The sequence below is a fragment of the Oncorhynchus clarkii genome, chromosome 7 (genome assembly GCF_045791955.1).
Source record: "Oncorhynchus clarkii lewisi isolate Uvic-CL-2024 chromosome 7, UVic_Ocla_1.0, whole genome shotgun sequence".
NCBI classification, from domain to species: Eukaryota; Metazoa; Chordata; class Actinopteri; order Salmoniformes; family Salmonidae; genus Oncorhynchus; species Oncorhynchus clarkii.
In genome coordinates, this window is record NC_092153.1 from 31,504,150 (window position 1) to 31,524,016 (window position 19,867).

Below are 19,867 nucleotides of genomic sequence, written 5' to 3' on the forward strand. Positions count from 1 at the left end.
CTTCTTCTTCAAAGTGTTATGGAAGACTACAACCTATTAGTGTATTGACGCCACCTACTGTATTGGCTGTTTATCAGCTTTGTTATTCTGTGTTATGAATTCATTATCTCTTGCGCTCTTCGAGAAGGCCTAGACCCATCACTTTTCTTTAAATGGTCCCACCCATTGCAAGTCAAAAGGTGATTGGTTCATTCCACTGTCACTCCAAAATTCTGCTCTAATACAGTTGAATGGCAGAGGCCTTCTGTGTCACGCCCTGGCCTTAGTATTTTGTGTTTTCTTTATTATTTTGGTCAGGCCAGGGTGTGACATGGGTGATTTATGTGTCTATTAGATTTATTAGATTTATGAGGTTGTGTTTAGTAGAGTTGTCTAGGAAAATCTATGGTTGCCTAGAGTGGTTCTCAATCAGAGGCAGGTGTTTATCGTTGTCTCTGATTGGGAACCATATTTAGGCAGCCATATTCTTTAGGTATTTTGTGGGTGATTGTTCCTGTCTCTGTGTTTGTTGAACGAGATAGGGCTGTTTCGGTTTTTCACGATTCTTGTTTTGTATATTGTTCATTTTTTATCTTTCATTAAAGATGTATAAAGATAACCATGCTGCATTTTGGTCCTCCTCTCTTTCACCAGAAGAAAACCATAACAGAATCACCCACCACAACAGGACCAAGCGGCGTGGTGACAGGCAGCGGCAGCAGGAGCAGCGAAGTCAGGACTATAAGACTTGGGAGGAAATAGACAGGTGGGCGGTCGACCCAGGGAGAGTGCCGGAGCCCGCCTGGGATTTTCTGGAGCAGTGCGAGGAGGGTTATAGGAGAATGGAGTTGGAGAGACGAGCACGGCGGCGTGGATGGAAGCCCGAGAGTCAGCCCCAAAAATGTATTGGGGGGTGGCACACAGGGAGTATGGCGAAGCCAGGTAGGAGAACTGCACCAACTTCCTGTGCTTACCGGGGGGCTAGAGAGACCGGGCAGGCACCGTGTTATGCTGTGGAGCGCACGGTGTCCCCAGTGCGGGTGCATAGCCCGGTGCAGGACCTACCAGCTCCGCGTATCGGCCCGGCTAGAGTGGGCATCGAGCCAAGTGCCATGAAGCCGGCTCTACGCATCTGGTCTCCAGTGCGTCTCCTTGGGCCGGCTTACATGGCACCAGCCTTGCGCACGTTGTCCCCAGTTCGCCTGTATAGCCCAGTGCGGGCTATTCCACCTCGCCGCACTGGCAGGGCGACCGGGAGCATTCAACCAGGTAAGGTTGGGCAGGCTCGGTGCTCAAGAGCTCCAGTGCGCCTGCACGGTCCGGTCTATCCGGTACCACCTCCACGCATTAGCCCTCCGGTGGCAGCTCCCCGCACTCGCGCTGAGGTGTGTGTCCTCGGCCCAGTACCACCAGTGCCGGCACCACGCACCAGGCCTACAGTGCGCCTTGCCTGTCCAGCGCTGCCGGAGTCTCCCGCCTGTCCAGCGCTGCCGGAGTCTCCCGCCTGTCCAGCGCTGCCAGAGTCTCCCGCCTGTCCAGCGCTGCCAGAGCTTTTCTCCTCTCCAGCGCTGCCGGAGTCTCCCGTCTGTCATGAGCCGCCAGAATCTCCCGTCTGTCATGAGCCGCCAGAGTCTCCCGTCTGTCATGAGCCGCCAGAGTCTCCCGTCTGTCATGAGCCGCCAGAGTCTCCCGTCTGTCATGAGCCGCCAGAGTCTCCCGTCTGTCATGAGCCGCCAGAGCCGCGTGTCGGCCAGGATCCGCCAGAGCCGCCCGTCGGCCAGGATCCGCCAGAGCCGCCCGTCAGCCAGGATCCGCCAGAGCCGCCCGTCGGCCAGGATCCGCCAGAGCCGCCCGTCGGCCAGGATCCGCCAGAGCCGCCCGTCGGCCAGGATCCGCCAGAGCCGCCCGTCGGCCAGGATCCGCCAGAGCCGCCAGTCGGCCAGGATCCGCCAGAGCCGCCAGTCGGCCAGGATCCGCCAGAGCCGCCAGTCGGCCAGGATCCGCCAGAGCCGCCAGTCGGCCAGGCTCCGCCAGAGCCGCCAGTCGGCCAGGCTCCGCCAGAGCCGCCAGTCGGCCAGGCTCCGCCAGAGCCGCCAGGCGGCCAGGAGCCGCCAGTCGGCCAGGATCCGCCAGAGCCGCCAGTCGGCCAGGATTCCGCCAGAGCCACCATTCAGCCAGGATCTGCCAGAGCTTCCTCTCAGTCCTGAGCTTCCACTCAGTCCTGAACTTCCTCTCAGTCCTGAGCTTCCTCTCAGTCCTGAGCTTCCTCTCAGTCTTCAGCTACCCCTCAGTCTTCAGCTACCCCTCAGTCTTCAGCTACCCCTCAGTCCCGAGTTACCTCAGTCCCGAGCTTTTCCCTCAGTCCAGTGGGGCCCTTTGTTAAGATTAGTAGGCCAAGGTCGGCGGCGAGGGTCGTCACTCTAAGGACGCTAAGAAAGCAGACTAAGACTATGTTGGAGTGGGGTCCACGTCCCGCGCCAGAGCCGCCACCGTGGATAGACGCCCACCCAGACCCTCCCCTATGGGTTTAGGTGTGCGACCGGGAGTCCGCACCTTTGGGGGGGGGGGGGGGGGGGGGGGGGGTACTGTCACGCCCTGGCCTTAGTATTTTGTGTTTTCTTTATTATTTTGGTCAGGCCAGGGTGTGACATGGGTGATTTATGTGTCTTGTCTAGGGGTTTATTAGATTTATGGGGTTGTGTTTAGTAGAGTTGTTAAGGAAAGTCTATGGTTGCCTAGAGTGGTTCTCAATCAGAGGCAGGTGTTTATCGTTGTCTCTGATTGGGAACCATATTTAGGCAGCCATATTCTTTAGGTATTTTGTGGGTGATTGTTCCTGTCTCAGTGTTTGTTGCACCAGATAGGGCTGTTTCGGTTTTTCACGTTTCTTGTTTTGTATATTGTTCATTTTTTATCTTTCATTAAAGATGTATAAAGATTACCACGCTGGTCCTCCTCTCTTTCACCAGAAGAAAACCGTAACATTCTGCCCAGCTTCTTAAGGCCTAGCCATTGTCTGGCTGAGCAAGCTAGATTTTTCTGCCCAGTATTAACCCTTTTCTTTCCAGCACAAAATTAAGACATGAAATCTGAAAATGATTACAATTATTGTACAGATTATATAGATATTAAATATAAATCGAATTACAGAAATATATATGTTTTATAAATCCTTAGGCCTTTTCTGGCCTAGAAGGTACTGATGGTTCCCCACTGGTTGTATTTACTTTAGTATTTTTGCCAACTGTAGTATTTAATGTAGTGTTTTTACAGACTGTAGTATACTGTAGTATTTACTGTAGTGTTTTTGCAGACATTACTGTAGTATTTACTGTAGTATTTACTGTAGTTCTTTTGTTTGATTATCTTTGACATAGAAGCGGTGGCTTTCTCCTTGAGGAAAACTACACATTTCCCTGTGGGAGGGTAGGACTGGGATCTGAACAGATCCTCTATTGTTTTCTATAACCTGTAGGGAACACAATAATGCACACAGCGTATATTTGGCATGCAGATTCCTCCCTTACATATTGGGATATGGGGAGGGGAATAGGCAGGGTATATGCAAATTAAATAATCAAATCAAACTTTATTTGTCACATGCGCTGAATACAACAAGTGTATACCTTACCATGAAATGCTACTGACAAGCCCTTGCTTTAATCAAAAGACAACGCAACATGAAGGCCAGGGGGGAAAATATATCTGAGTGAGAGTGGATATTACTAAAGTTAAAAACTGTAGTGTTTTTGCGAACTGCACTGTTTATGCAGACATTACTGTAGTATTCTACAGTATACAACAAAATGTTATAGTAAATACTAAAAATGATCAAGGGATACTACAGTGTGCAGTATAGTACTATACAGTATGCTACAGTTTACTACAGAATGCTATAGTAAGTACTGTTGTATTCTATAGTAAACTGTAGTATTTTTTCATGTGAATGTGTGCGTGCACACATGTGTGCAAGCACGTGTGTGTTTGTGGGATTGCAGGTCAGGTGTTCACAGCGGTGTGTTTCCTTTGAGCAGTAGGAATGGAGGATTCATTCCCATGGTTCCTGTGGGGGAGTCATCCCCCCTGGGATACGCATTTCATTGCCTCTCTACCTGGACCTCACTCCTTTTGAATACAAGTGGATGCTTTTTTCTCTACTTTCTCTACCTCTCTTTCACTATATCATTGTATAACCTCACTCAGATATATTTTTCTCCCTGGCCTTTGTGTTGCCTTGCCTTTTGATTAAAGCATTATTTGTGGGCATGCACTGGAAAGTAACATCACAGGCAACAAAGGCATTAGCCGAGGGGCGCATATACTGAATACAATACAATCCGTTCCCCCAAATACATATCCAATCACCCTATAATGCAGATAAGACTCCATGTTTCCTCCACAAAGGTCAAATCATAGCACTACCGATATAAATAACAATGCATAGCCTATCTAATGCTGATTCCAGCACATTCAAAAAGTGGGGCTCAAGGTATGCTATTATACCAATTCAGAACATGTTGCTTTTAGAGAGATATACCAGAGATAGTACAATTCCTGGTGGCGTGTTGTTCCACTACCTTAAATTACCCCCTCTAAGATCCTCAAGCTGTTATCAGCTCTCATTAAAGATGGAGGGAGACAGTCCCTGGAAAAATCATAAAATAAATTGATTTAATCAGCAGAGCACTCTGAGGGCCCACTCCTGGGTGGCGAGGCGCTCCCTTCAGTGTGCTGCACATGAAAGCAGTGGGGTCTATCGGTGTGCCTCCGCAGAATTCAGAGAGCTGAAAATAGGCTTGTGGTGATAATGATACTGGGAAGCTGGTAGTCTTGTCTAATGACGTTTCAGCCTGCATCTCCTCAATTTTCTCTATCACTCTCTTCTTTTTTTGCAAGTGCAAGGGGAAAAACAGATTTAGGTCATTGTTGTCTCACAGCTACCAATTCCTTTTCTGGTATATGTTTTCTTCCCCTTTTACCTCTATCTTGCTTCCTGTGCCAACTGGGGCTTGATCTGATAACTTGAGATTGTTAAAGCTTTACGGAATATCCCCAATTTACCAACTCAGTAACACTTTAACACGTTATCTGGCTATGGTTATATTATAATATGACAAGTTATAAAATGGTCATAACACTGTCATGGCACATATATTTAGACCTGTTGTTTTTAAAACATAATTATTTTATTTTATGGCTGGTTATGGCACCTACATAAGTGTCAAAACTCACAAAACCTACCACACAAGGCAAAACATTCCATTACACCATAGCCTACGTGTCAACAGTATGTTTATGTAATGTACTTTTCATTACAACAAAACAAAGGTTTTAAGAGACAACATTTCAAACGAAAAGGAAACTTCTTGGCAAGGAAAAAACTATTATGTCATAACCAGCTTTAAAATAATGCAATATATGTCACAACAGGTGTAGATATATGGGTCATGACAGTGTTATGACCATATTATGACAGGTTATGACAAGTTATGTCAGCTTTTATTATTATGACATGTTTATGACCGTGTTATCAGAAACTCCCCGCAGTGTGCCAGGTGATAAAGACGAGGGCAAACAGGACCTTGGTCTCCCCTGATCTTTCCCCTGAATGCACCCGAAACACGCACTGATAGCCGTTGTGTGGTTTGCCCATGCTGCAAAAATATCAAAACCAAAAAATGGAAGTTAACCCCATTTAGCGGAGAGCTTTCAATAAGGGCCACAGTTGGCCGGATACCTCCCAGAGAGGATGCAAGGATGCAACACCCGACAACAGAGACGAAAACAGTCACTTGGCCCTTTCCTCTCTCTTGTCCTCTTAAGTGGGAATTTTTGCCTTTTATTCATGTACCTATCTGGCTACTTTTATCACACCAGATACATTCGCCATGCACAACCAAAGCAAAACAACACCATGTGCCGTCTTTGCTCTCACCAACCCTGTAAACATTGCATTACCTGTTCCCTGTTAGCATGTGTTCACTCTACCATTTGTAATGATGACTTACCTGGATGGCACATTTTCATAATTACGCACTGTGCCAGAAATCACTCAGACTCCAACATCTGTGCATCTTTCTGATGGGCGGTGCCGCGGCACAGTTCAAATGGCCCCAGCCAATGAGGAGTGGCGGTGAGAACATGCTGCTGATAGGGTTGTGCTGACACAGGCCTTTGCACGTACCAAAAGAAATTAAGTAGTGCACCTTTATTAATGGAAGGGAGGGAAAGCAATGCTTTATGATCATCCTGCACCTTCCCGAGATACCATGTCCCGGAGATGAATAGGAGCCCGATGATAGATGAGGCATTTACTCCCAAGAATGCAAGCACAATGCATATTGTAATGGCCCCTCGAAAAAGTTTGAGAGACAATACTTTGCTTTAGAGAGCAGACCATTATTCTTCCATAAGGAACTGGCAAAGATTGACAAAATACTTTTCCCAAAAACGTTATGATGGATTAGAACAGCAGATTTAAACCCCATGATGATAGCACAGTTAGGACGTTTGAACGCTCTCCATGTCACCCTACCGGTGTTATTAACGTTAATTTCATCATTATACCTTGGGCCCAGTTTTTCCCGCGGGTCACATAGTCAGGCCAAAATGCCTGGCCTTAGCTCTAAACCGTTACGTGGACTTTCATAACCTGCAGTATTACGGTGTCTATATTAGGACAGCCTTAGCAACTCCTTCTGAGACTGGCTTATTATGGACACCATACAAGTCAACTATTACCTAATTTATCTTTAGTCATAGAGTAAACTCTCCCTGAGTATGACCTCAATGCATCTGTAATTCTTCAGTTTTTCTGTCTACAGTCTGCAGTCTTTCCAACCATGGAGGAGCTAAATGTGGCCTGGTAATCTGGCTTAGTTGATTACATGGGAACACACACTGAGCAACACCCTCTAATGGGGGACTGGGTCCGCTGCTGCTACGCATGGCTGGGTACCTTCACGGGTGGTCTCCCATGCTCAGACGAGGATTACTACCCACTCCTCTGCTTTACTCCTCTTCTGCCTCTCTCTCTCTCCCTGTCTTTCTGTTTGTTAGCCTCCCACTCTCCCTCTCCCTCTCTGTCTCTCTCTCTCTTTTATCTTTCTCACTGTCTGTCTCTCTTATCCCGTAACCCCCTGTCGAGAGGAAGGAAGGAGAGATACGGAGCCGTTCAATGCACTGGAAGCCCTGTGCTGTCTCTTGTGGATAATGTCACAGGGTATCAGGGCTGCGCTGGTTGAGTGGAGAGCAGGGTAGCATGCAGCGAAGGGGAATATGGGAAAGAGTGAGGCACTTCACCTCATTAGATGCAATGCTCTCGCAGGCATTCAGTTTAGTTCGGATACAATTTACCTCTGGCAGAAGGGTACCACTCAAGTTTGGTTTTGATTTCACTTTGTGAAAGTGTTTGATAATAACCAGTTTACATACATTGTTATGACACAGTTTACATGCTCCATGGCACTCATTCATAACTGTTCATATCATGCTGCCAATTCATGCTCCCTTAAAACCACCATTATCTATCACAGGGGTTCCCAAAATGTTCTCACACACAATCCCAAATTGACATCAGGAAATTGCAGTGACCTCAATCATTTATCCACATACATTTGGGAACCACTGACCTAGGCCTATATTCTAATCTCCATTGTCCTCTCTCTCTCTGCCCCCTTAGCTCCCCCCACACCCATTGCCCCTCCGGAGCTCTTGGCGGTGGGGGCCACCTACCTGTGGATCAAGCCCAACGCCAACTCCATCATCGGGGATGGACCTATCATCCTGAAGGAGGTGGAGTACCGCACCACCACGGGCAACTGGGCCGAGACCCACATCGTGGATGCCCCCACCTACAAGCTTTGGCATTTGGACCCCGACGTTGAGTACGAGATCAAGGTTCTGCTGACCCGGCCAGGCGAGGGAGGCACGGGGCCCCCGGGACCTCCACTCATCACCCGGACCAAGTGTGCTGGTGAGTGGAACAATGTGGTTTCTTTGTCGGTGTTGTGTTTCTGTCTGTGTTCTATTATGTTCATGTGCTCGTCTTTATTTAGGTCCCCATTAGCTGACGCCTTAGCGACTGCTGGTCTTCCTGGGTTCGTTCTAACTAGAGAATAATTAACAATCTGTAGATAGGCTTTACTCCTAGTTTGAGGGATAGTGTGTGGATTTCTACTGCTCATATTTCAGTGCTGTATACATTGGGCTCCTATTACCAGCTATTTCCTCTTTGATGATGGGAGCTATATTCCATTATCTAAGTGAAGGTTATCGAATTCATCACAAGTGAGAACAGTCACTTTTTCCAAAACGTGGAAAACGAGAACCAAATAGATTATTTCCTTGCAACAGTGAATCAATGACTTCACTGTGCACCACCTGCCTCCATAAGGTCCACCCCACCTTCGGCTTCTGAAGTTCACACTTCCTGATTCATCCGAGACACTCCGTTTGCATCCCAAATGGCACCCTTTTCCCTTTATAGTGCACTACTTTTGACCAGGACGCATAGGGTAGGTGGGAGACATTTTTGTTGTTGTAATTATTGGCCCAGTGGGTAGCGTATGCAGCATGCAGAAGAAAGACACACTTCATTTAATATTGTGACTGCTAATCAGATCAACCCTGTGTGTGTGTGTGTGAGAGAGACTGTGTGTGTGCAACTGTGTCTGTATGTGACTGTTTGCTTGTGCATGTGTGTGTGCGTGCAATGGCTCCTGTGGGGCTCTGATGGGGAATGGTAATTGAGGTGAGCAGATGAGCAGCCGTGGGAAGTCTCTGTTCTCCAGGTGAGAGACATGATGAAGGAGCTGCGTGTGGCAGCGCCAACACAGTGGGGAAGCACCAATGATCTGGAGAAAATGAAGCACTGTTAGTGTCCCCTCTCTCTTTTTCCCATTTATTTCTCTTTCTCTCTGCACCTTTCTCTTTCTCCTGTTCTTTCGCTCTTTCTTATTTTTCTGTTGACTTCTCTCTCCTTCAATTTAGTCTCTATACTTTCTGGCAGTTTTCTTCTTTGTATTTCTATAATCCTTCTCTCTCTTTCTCTTATTCTCTTTCTCTACTTTGCTTTGAATTCTCTCTCTCTCCATTGAGTCTGTATTTCTTAATCTCTCTCTCTTATCTATTTCCCCCTGTTCTTTCCCTCTCATTACCCACTGCTTTACTCAACATCTCATTCTTATTCTCCATCTGGAAAACTGATTGGATATAAGGGCAGAAGGCGAGACCCAGATGCAGACAAAGGAGGCAGATGGTTAGAGTCTTTGTTGTTTATTTCATCCAAAAGGAGTAGGTAAGGGAATGGCCGTGGACAGGCAAAAGGTCAAAACCAGAGTCCAAGAGGTAAAGAATGGCAGACAGGCTGGATGTCAGGGCAGGCAGAAAGGGTTAGGGAGGCCGGTACGGAGTCCAGAAAAAACAGGCAAGCGTCAAAACCGGGAAGACTAGAAAAAGAGAATGGAGTACAGGAGCATGGGAAAAACACGCTGCTTTACTTGAAAGCATACAAGAAGAACTGGCACAGAGAGACAGGAAACACAGGGATAAATACACTAGGGAAAATAAGAGACACCTGGAGGGGGTGGCGACAATCACAAGAACGGGTGAAACAGATCAGGGCGTGATGTTGGATTTGCAAAAACTCATAAATGTAAGGGAACGTTTAATCTTTATTCAATGACAGGGTGATATTCTTGGGTTGATTCTATGTTGAATTCCCATTAGTTGACAACTCAACCAAATGTAAATCAAAACTTGATGTTGAACTGATGTCTGTGTCCAGTGGGACAGTTGCTGCCTACTCAAACCTTTTGAAGTTTATGCAGGGTGAATATGTCTGGGAGTGTGTCTGTGTGTGAATCTGCCAATGAATGTCTGTCTCCAATCTTCGGCCTTTTCCTTTTTGTATGTTGGTGCTGTGACTATGTGTGTTCAAGGTAGTTTGCGCTACTCTAAGTGCCTCTGTGTGTGTGTGTGTATGCGTCTGTGTTTATGTGCTCACATTTGTGTGTGCGTGTCTTTGTGTGGTCCTTTGGCAGCCACCATCGCTCTCTGTACCAGTAAACAATTTAGCTAGGTGAAAATGATGTGCTATAGTGGTTCCCTGCCACCGGCTCTGCAGGTATCCACCACACCACCACCACCCCCCCCCACACACACTCCTGGGCTCCCTGTCTCAGAAGCCCCACTCCCTCTCAGCGGGCTTCCACAGCACTTCTTGCCTGATGAAATGCTCCCAATTCCAGCTGACAGACACTATCTGATCTGCGCCACCGCCAGCCGCAGCCGTTTGCATTATGCTAATCCAGGCCCATGTAAAAAGTGCTTTCTCGCTAATGTACAGCTACGGGCGGTGGCATTCACTGTGACATTCATCAGGCATGTGTGGAGAAGACGCTGCACCACACATTATCACTGTCAAAGGCAAAGGCAATGAACAGAGCCCCCCTGGAGGAAACTGTAGAAGATGTCAGCTCCGAATGGAGCCGGAATGGAGGCTGAACGGAACACGCAGAAATCGATACGGTCCGCATGAAGAGGAGTTTGTAATACATCCCCAAACAGGCTAAAAAACAAGAAGAGGACCTTTCTTGGGTTGTGAGCCGACCGATCTCGGACCAGTTACAGATTTCCCAGTCACTTCGGATTGGGCTGTAGAAGCTAACCTGAGAACAGTGTTGACAAGGGGGTAGATCTTTCTGTACAGTAAGCTACGCAGTGCTGCATCTCAACTCGGTTCAGGCTCTGTTAATGTGTTCCATCCAGAAGGTGTTGGTCCTCAGCCTAAGTTACATGAATCAGACAGTTTTGACAGTGTCAAACTACCACACAATTGTGGTGTGTTTCATGTGAGCTGAAGATCGGACACTGTTCGAGTTGTCCGAGTGCACGAAGATGAGTCAGAACCAATAGACAAATTACGATGCTTGGGCATTTGTGTTTGTGCACAAGTCTGTGTGTGTGTGTGTGTGTGTGTGTGTGTGTGTGTGTGTGTGTGTCTACCTGCGGCCCAGATCGATGTGGAAGCGGCTGCCTGTTTTCATCATATCAGAGTCAACCAGGAGGGAGAGAGAGAATATGAAGAGGGAAGGGTGAGGAAGGAGGGAGGGAGGAGAGACAGCGGGGGCAGAGTGCAGGTGATGTGGAACAAAGGTGCTGCTGGCCGCGGCTCAATAGCTCTGTACTGTAACTCCTCTGTGTACTGGGCTAGCTTGGCTGTGTGAAGTGCAGCAGAAAGAAACATATGTTTTCTGAAGTGTCGGCCGCCGTGTTTACCTGTCAGAGAGATCTCGTGCCGGGATGGGGGGTGTAGAGAGGAGAAGGGCCTCATAAATGCTCAGGGGCCCGCTCGCTTGTCTGCCTGGCTGATTTGAGTGTTGGCAGCCTGCAGCGCTTGAGTGGGCTTTGTCGTGGCACACCAGGGCCGAGGGGGAAACACAAAGCACACATTGCTATTCACGTCTACATCCTCCAACACCTGGGTGTATGACCATTACAGTGGATGTACTGTTATCTTATTACATTCAGGTCAAATTCAAGACCCATTACTACTCTCCGCCAGGCAGTTGTGGAGTAAGTACCACATTTTCATACTTGAGTAAAAGTAAAGTTACGTTAATAGAAAATGACTCAAGTAAAAGTGAAAGTCACCCTGTAAAATATTACTTGAGTAAAAGTTGTCTAAAAGTATTTGGTTTTAAATGCACTTAAGTTTTAAAAGTAAATGTAATTTCTAAAATAGTTATAAACAATATAATTGGACCAGTTTCCTGTCCTGTTGAGCATTCAAAATGTAATGACTACTTTTGGCTGTCAGTGAAAATGTATGGAGTAAAAATTACATTATTTCATTAGGAATGTAGTGGAGTAAAAGTTGTCAAAAATATAAATAGTAAAGTACAGATAGCCCAAAAACTACTTAAGGACTTTACACCACTGCCACCAGGTGACGATGAGGGACGTGACATCTTTGGCTCCCAGCGTGTCGCTTCATCTCATGTGTCATCCCACCGACTGGCACACATTCTTCCACCCGGCCCTAACACCCGCAGTGGCAAAGTGTGTTCGACTCGTTAGGAGGTGGACTGAAGATGCCTTTAATCCATTTTGCACTGAGCGTGAATGATCTATAAACTATAGACCTCCGCTTGACTGTCAACCAAACAGAATTTATTCTTATTGTCTTTCCCCTCACGTTACGATAAATCTCCCCCCTGTGCGTTGGAAGATGAAGGTGATAATGTGCTTGTGAGAGCTGTGGTGGCAAGAGTTCATCTTACTCATCCTGCAGTCTCTCTCTCTGTCCTTGGCTGGTTGCCCCGAAAATACCCACCTACACATGTTCCCCCCTCCTGGAGGATCAAATGGACACTCTCCAATAACCAGATTTTCTGTTTTATTAGGTAAATCCCATCCATGAAGAAGTTTTGGAAAATTTCCAAATTGACATTGGATAATTTTTAATATTCTGATGAAAAAATTGCCTTTTTAAAAGATCTCATAGCTTCCTAAACTCTAGTGTTAAGTTGGAAGTTTCTGGGTTTCTTAGAGTTCAGGCACATTTAATGATTTATATGGCTCTCTCTTTAGACTGCCATGCTTTAGTGCTTTCTATTACCATTGCCCTTCATAAGCTTTTCATAGATGATGGGCAGTGGACCGTTGTCTGGCCTAGAATTCATGCCGAGCCCAAATGCATGGTTTTAAAGGACAACGCTACTGTTAATTTGTTTGCATTATTTCTGGGCAAGGAGAAGATGGCTTTGCTCGACCTCCAAGGCTGGTCTCCTGGGCCAGCATTAATCTTTCCGCTCGCCATGATCTGAGAGGAGGACTTTGCAGTATAACATTTATCTCCAACAGTTCTTTCTCTCCTAAGTCGCCGCTGCTACTGCCACGGAGGGGCTGTCCTGCCACACATGCACACTCAGACACGTGCACGCTCGCACATACACGGACACACTTTCTTCACTCTCACACAGGTCACTCATCTCCCTTCAGGGAGTAGTGAGGAAGACATGGAGGAACGCTCTGATGATCTGGGGGACGCAGCCTCTCCTGGATTGATCACTCTTTAAAACACCTTCCCTCCTCTGTTAACTGACTGAATATTTATGAGGCAGGATCTAATGTGTCTCCTGGCTTATGTCCTCACACTATTAAGAGATGGGTATTTGATTTACCAGCAGGATATATGACTTTCCTTTACTTCCTTGCCAACTGCAGCTTTTTGATTTAAAAGACTCAAGCTTTAAAAACAACCTTTTGTACCGGGGAAGGGACAGGGATATTTTAAACAAATTTTTTTTTGAATCAAAATGAGTTAACATACTGCAATTCTCATCAAATTGTGATGAGGACAAGGGCACAATGTGCTGTTGTAGTGAAATAAACATGAAATAAAGCTAATAACACAGCATGGAGTCTTTTCACCAATGACATCTTGTTTTATGTCTAACCTAGCACTCAAGATGTGCTTGTGGGCCTTGTCAAGAACTTCAAGACTATCAAAAGCCATGTCAAATATCCTTATAATGCAAGAAAGACAATAAGCCAAGTGTCTTCAAGGACTCGACCAGGGAGGCCCGTTGAGAACAGCTAATCCTTGCTTTTTCTTCTTAACATGGAACGTTAAGGGATTTAAGGCACCATATAAACAACATAGGCTTTTTTTTTAAAACACTGACGCACCAGTCAACACTGATCGGCCACTCAAACTGGGCCCAAGTTAATCAGAAAGGCTCTTCACATGCTGAAAGGCCTCTATTTCTACTTTCACCTTCCCCTCTGCTCTCCCCTCTCTCTCTATGGGGCTTATAATGACAGGCCTGAGGATAAACCCCACTGGTACAGCTTGGTAATAAAGGCTGTGTTTGTGTGTGTGTCTGTACACGTGTGCGTGTGGTAATGAAGAGGGTAAGGGAAAGCTCTTCAGAGAGAGCTGAGACCTGACAAAGCATGTTTCACATTTCCTTTCACAGTACGTCTCACAGACACACACACAGCACACCAATATGTTGAATTCCAAGTGTGTGGTTAATGTGTGCATGTATGTAATGCGTATGTGTGATTGTGATGATGGTGCAGGGGATTTGGGGGATGCTCATATGTGTATGCATGAGCATGTACAGTACCAGTCAAATTTGGACAAACCTACTCATTCAAGTTTTTTTTCTACATTGTAGAATAATAGTAAAGACATCAAAACTAGGAAATTACACATATGGAATAATGTAGTATCCAAAATAGTGTTAAACAAATCAAAATATATTTTATATTTGGTATTTTTCAAAGTAGCCACCCATTCCCTTGATGACAGTATTGGACACGCTTGGCATTCTCTCAACCAGTTTCATGATGTAGTCACCTGGAATGCATTTCAATCAACAGGTGTGCCTTGTTAAAAGTTCATTTGTGGAATATCTTTCCTTCTTAATGCATTTGATCCAATCACTTTTGTTGTGACAAGGTAGGGTTGGTATACAGAAGATAGCCCTATTTGGTAAAAGACCAAGGCCATATCATGTCAAGAACAACTCAAATATGCAAAGATATACGACAGCCCATCATTACTTTAAGACATGAAGGTCAGTCAATCTGGAAAATTTCAAGAACTTTGAATGTTTCTTCAAGTGCCTGTCTCAAAAACCATCAAGCGCTATGATGAAATTGGCTTTCATGAGGACCACCACAGGACAGGAAGACCCAGAGATACCTCTGCTGCAAAGTTCATTGACTGCACCAGATTTGCCAGTTCTTGCTGTGAGATGTTACCCCACTCTTCCACCAAGGCACCTGCAAGTTCCCAGACATTTCTGGGGGGAATGGCCCTAGCTCTCACCCTCCAATCCAACAGTTCCCAGATGTGCTCAATGGGATTGAGATCCGGGCTCTTTGCTAGCCATGGCAGGACACTGACATTCCTGTCTTGCAAGAAATCTCACACAGAACGAAAAGTATGGCTGGTGGCATTGTCATGCTGGAGGGTCATGTCATGCCTGCAGGAAGGGTACCACATGAGGGAGGAGGATGTCTTCCCTGTAACGCACAGCGATGAGATTGCCTGCAATGACAACAAGCTCAGTCCGATGATGCTGTGACACAACACATGATGGACCCTCCACCTCCAAATCGATCCTGCTCCAGAGTACAGGCCTTGGTGTAAAGCTAATTCCTTCCACGATAAACGTGAATCCGACCATCACCCCTGGCGAGACAAAACCGCAACTTGTCAGTGAAGAGCACTTTTTCCAGTCTTGTCTGGTCCAGCGGCGGTGGGTTTGTGCTTATAGGCGATGTTGTTGCCGGTGATGTCTGGTGAGGACCTGCCTTACTACAGGCCTACAAGCACTCAGTCCAGCCTCTCTCAGTCTATTGCGGACAGTCTGAGCACTGATGGAGGGATTGTGCGTTCCTGGTGTAAATCGGGCCGTTGTTGTTGCTATCCTGTACCTGTCCCGCTGGTGTGATGTTCGGATGTACCGATCCTGTGCAGGTGTTGTTACACGTGGTCTGCCACTGCGAGGATGGTCAGCTGTCCATTCTGTCTCCCTGTAGCTCTGTCTTAGGCGTATCACAGTACATTGCAATTTATTGCCCTGGTCACATCTGCAGTCCTCATGCCTTATTGCAGTATGCCTAAGGTACGTTCATGCAGATGAGCAGGGACCCTGGGCATCTTTCTTCTGGTGTTATTCAAAGTCAGTAGAAAGGCCTCTTTATTGTCCTAAGTTTTCATAACTGTGACCTTCATTGCCCACCGTCTGTTAGTGTAAACTGTTAGTGTCTTAATGACCGTTTGACAGGTGCATGTTTAATTCATTGTTTATGGTTCATTGAACAAGCATGGGAAACAGTGCTTAAACCCTTTACATTGAAGATCTGTGAAGTTATTTGGATTTTTTAAATGTATCTTTGAAGGACAGGGTCCTGAAAACGGGATGTTTATTTTTTTGCTGAGTTAATGTACTGTACGCTACTGATGCGCAGGTTGACTCATAATCCACAGTCCTAACAGTTATATCCACAGGGCGATCAGGTTTAGGGTCATGAAATATTGTGTGGATGAAGGGTGCTGGGCAGGTTGAATAAAGAGAAAACAATGTGTAAAAAAATGTATACATGTATAATTATTGTGCAATTCTTGTCTAAAGTGGCTACGTTGAGATTTTTCTTTGATTCTTTTGTCAAGTCTAAGCTTTAGGGCCTACCTCTATAAGCGCCAAATACACGCAATTGCCAAATGCAATTGGGAAGTTGTGCAGAAAACGTTTACGTTAATCCACTGAGGTGAAAAGGACAATGTTGGAGTATATTTCAACAAGAGGAAAGCTGCAAAATGGAGAGTTGAAAATAAAGAGAAGGTAGCAGGGCCAGAACAGTAGCGTAGTGTTTGGCACTATACAATTTCGACAGTCACAAGGGAACTGTATTGTTCAGATGGGTTAAATAGAATAATATCTGAAATATGGACACTGACTGTAGTAGGTCTATAACCTTTCACCCTTTATAATATTATATACCGCAATTAGGGCTGTTGGTCTCACAGTAATTTACCGTTAATTAACATAAACACATTTAGCATCTCCTGGCTTCCACGCATAGCCTACAAGCCACTGACGCAGACCTTTGGAACAACTACATTTTTTAAGTCTAATAAATCTATTTAATATAGCCTACACCATTACAATAAATTCCTTATTTATTCTAGACAGGTCTAAAGAAACATGATATGAAGAAAATGTGTATTTCAGAAGAACAGAATTACATACTCTGAGTTGTCCTTATGTTTGGCCCTGATCTGTCTATGCCTTAAGGCTGTGGGCTACACTAGTAAATTTAGCAGACGCTACACTAGTTAATTTAGCAGACAGGATTTGCTTCGAATGTACATTATTTTATAGTATGAATAATACAATTGAACATAGCTGAATAAAATAAAATGTAAAACACTAAAATAGAAATATATTTCTCCAAAAGATTCAAAAGTGTTCAGTCTATTCATCAACAGTGAAGAGGCAACTCCGGTGTGCTGGCCTTCTAGGCAGAGTTCCTCTGTCCAGTGTCTGTGTTATTTTGCCCATCTTAATCTTTTTTTTTTATTGGCCAGTCTGAGATATGGCTTTTTCTTTGCAACTCTGCCTAGAAGGCCAGCATCCCGGACTCACCTCTTCACTGTTGACATTGCTGCCAGTTGTGGACTTGTGAGGTGTCTGTTTCTCAAACTAGACACTCTAATGTACTAGTCCTCTTGCTCAGTTGTGCACCGGGCCCTCCCACTCCTCTTTCTATTCTGGTTAGAGACAGTTTGAGCTGTTCTGTGAAGGGAGTAGTACACAGCGCTGTATGAGATCTTCAGTTTCTTGGCAATTTCTCGCATGGAATAGCCTTCATTTCTCAGAACAAGAATAGACGGATGAGTTTCAGTAGAAAAGTATTTGTTTCTGGCCATTTTAAGTCTGTAATCAAACCCACAAATGCTGATGCTCCAGATACTCAACTAGTGTAAAGAAAGCACAACCGTTTTCAGCTGTGCTAACCTAATTGCAAAAGGGTTTTCTAATGATCAATTAGCCTTTTAAAATGATAACCTTGGATTAGCTAACACAATGTGACATTGGAACACAGGAGTGATGGTTGCTGATAATGGCCCTCTGCACGCCTATGTAGATATTTCATGAACAAATATGCAGTTTTCAGCTACAATAGTCATTTACAACATTAACCATGTCTACGCTGTATTTCTGATCGATTTGATGTAATTTTAAGGGACACATTTTTTTGCTTTTCTTTCAAAAACAAGGACATTGATAAGTGACCCCAAACGTTTGAACGGTAGTGTATACTAAATAATATATGTGCAAATTTTGTTTTTGATTTATTTTTGACAATTATCATGCACCTTTCCTGGAACAGGGGCAGAGGGATAAATACTGTATATGTCATCTATGCACTTAAATATTGAATGGAGGACTCTTTTCCCGTAGTTCATTTTCATGCCACCCAGATAGGCTATACTCCTGTTGTAAAGCGAAGCAATGTGCTTAATATTAGGACTGTTGAGAAATAAATATAGTAGGCCTAGCCTATAGAAAGCTGATGGGATGGGACCCTCTTTTTAATAGAGGCCATCAAAACTATGTTTTCTCACGCAATTGCATAGCCTATAGAAATGTTACTCAACATGAGCTCATGGGTTCTCATGAAGTGTTTGATTTGATTTTCGATCACATTTGCATTGATGTCAGTATGATTAGAGGGACAATAGAGTGCTGAGTACCAGGCAGTTAGCCAGTTTGGTAGGCTACTAATGACCATAAGCAGCATCAGAGCTTGGAGAAGTCTAATTACCGTGACTAAACAGTCACGTGGAATTTGACTGCAGTCATGAGTCGTGACTACCAGTGTGGCGGTAATACTGTACCCTAACCAAAATATACAGTATATCCCAATCTCTAATCTCTTTAAAATGTATGTCTTACATCCTGGAAATGTTATATAAGATTTGACATAGGCTGATTGAATTTGATGTCTGCCAACAATTGAGACGCAAAGATTAAGTTGATATGAAACTAAGCTCTTCAGAAGCAGCAAGGGCAGTCAAATTTCCTCTATGACAGATACGTTACATTGATTCATTTTGGAAGATTTACAATCATAGCTTGGTATAGTTTTTTGGGCATTGTCAAAGACTCACCCAAATAGAGATGAATGTCATTGAGAATAAGTTTTGAGTGCAATCTGAGACTAAGATAAAGAGAAAAAAAGTAATACTCCTATATTTATCTTGAAGACTAATTAAATGTCCAGTCAGATTGTCTGTACAATCAATTTCCTTTGAAAGCCTTTTGTATCCTGTTCCTTTTTATTGAACATAAACACCTTCTTCAAATTAATTTATATCTCATGGGGGGGTCAATGTTGTAATCTGGGTCTGGGTTAATCTGGGTTATAAAATTGTTTTGTTTGGTAACAGGGCTTATAAATCAAAAAATGATGAATAAAACAAATCAATATATTAACCACTACAGACAAATCCAAAGCTTTTTATCATAAATACAAGTATCTGTCCCTGTGTAAGAATCTTTATTAAAAATTAATAACGGATAGGATTACAGCTCCTGCTATGCAATTGTACTTAAAATGGTCTCATATTCAATAATTAGTTGTTTTTCTGATACCACATTCTGTCTTTCTGCCTGGAAGTATGTGGGTGTTCTATTAAAACATTTATGAGAGTAGGGACAGTGAATATAATCGTTGCAAATGGCTATACGACCGAAACCCTTCCTCAAATAATAATTTTAAAATGCATCACACGTACCATAGTGTAACAGTTGTAATCAACACATCCCTCAGCTGCTAAGTGCAGACATAGCCACAGGAAGTAGGGGTGCTGGAGGCGGGGCCGCCGGAAACCCTATTATCATTGGGTTTACTTGATAGCTACCTACACAAATAGCTAGCTAGAACAAAGTAATTAATAAGTAGTTAATAAGATATTCATTTAAAAAGATTAAAAGCAATACAAATAAGTTCTCCAGTAGGCATCTACTGAGGGAGCTAAGAGCTGTGTTGTCAGTCAATAAAATATATTGATGCAAAGCATTGAAAAGAGGGGCAAATCTCTGTTTTTTAGACCGATTTGCCTCATGATACATGCACACTGAGTGTACAAAACAGGAACACCTCCTTTTTCCATAACATAGACTGACCAGGTGAATCCAGGTGAAAGCTTTGATCTCTTATTGATGTCACTCGTTAACCCTCCTGCTGTGTTCCGGTCGAATTGGACCGATTTACAAGTTTTCTCTCTGAAAAATGTACTTAATTTATTCTGATTGTCATAAGGGTCCATGATTTTGTCCACATAGGGCATCTGAAC

At 44.5% G+C, this 19,867-nt stretch overlaps 1 protein-coding gene across 1 annotated transcript in view; it reads left to right on the forward strand.

Moving 5' to 3' along the window:
- The window catches only part of LOC139413194 (receptor-type tyrosine-protein phosphatase T-like), a 497,128-nt gene that overhangs the window by 206,946 nt on the left and 270,315 nt on the right, over positions 1-19,867 (forward strand). Inside the window, exon 7 of the mRNA XM_071160294.1 lies at positions 7,661-7,954. Coding sequence (XP_071016395.1) covers positions 7,661-7,954 — 294 coding nt within the window. The remainder of the gene's footprint in view (positions 1-7,660; positions 7,955-19,867) is intronic.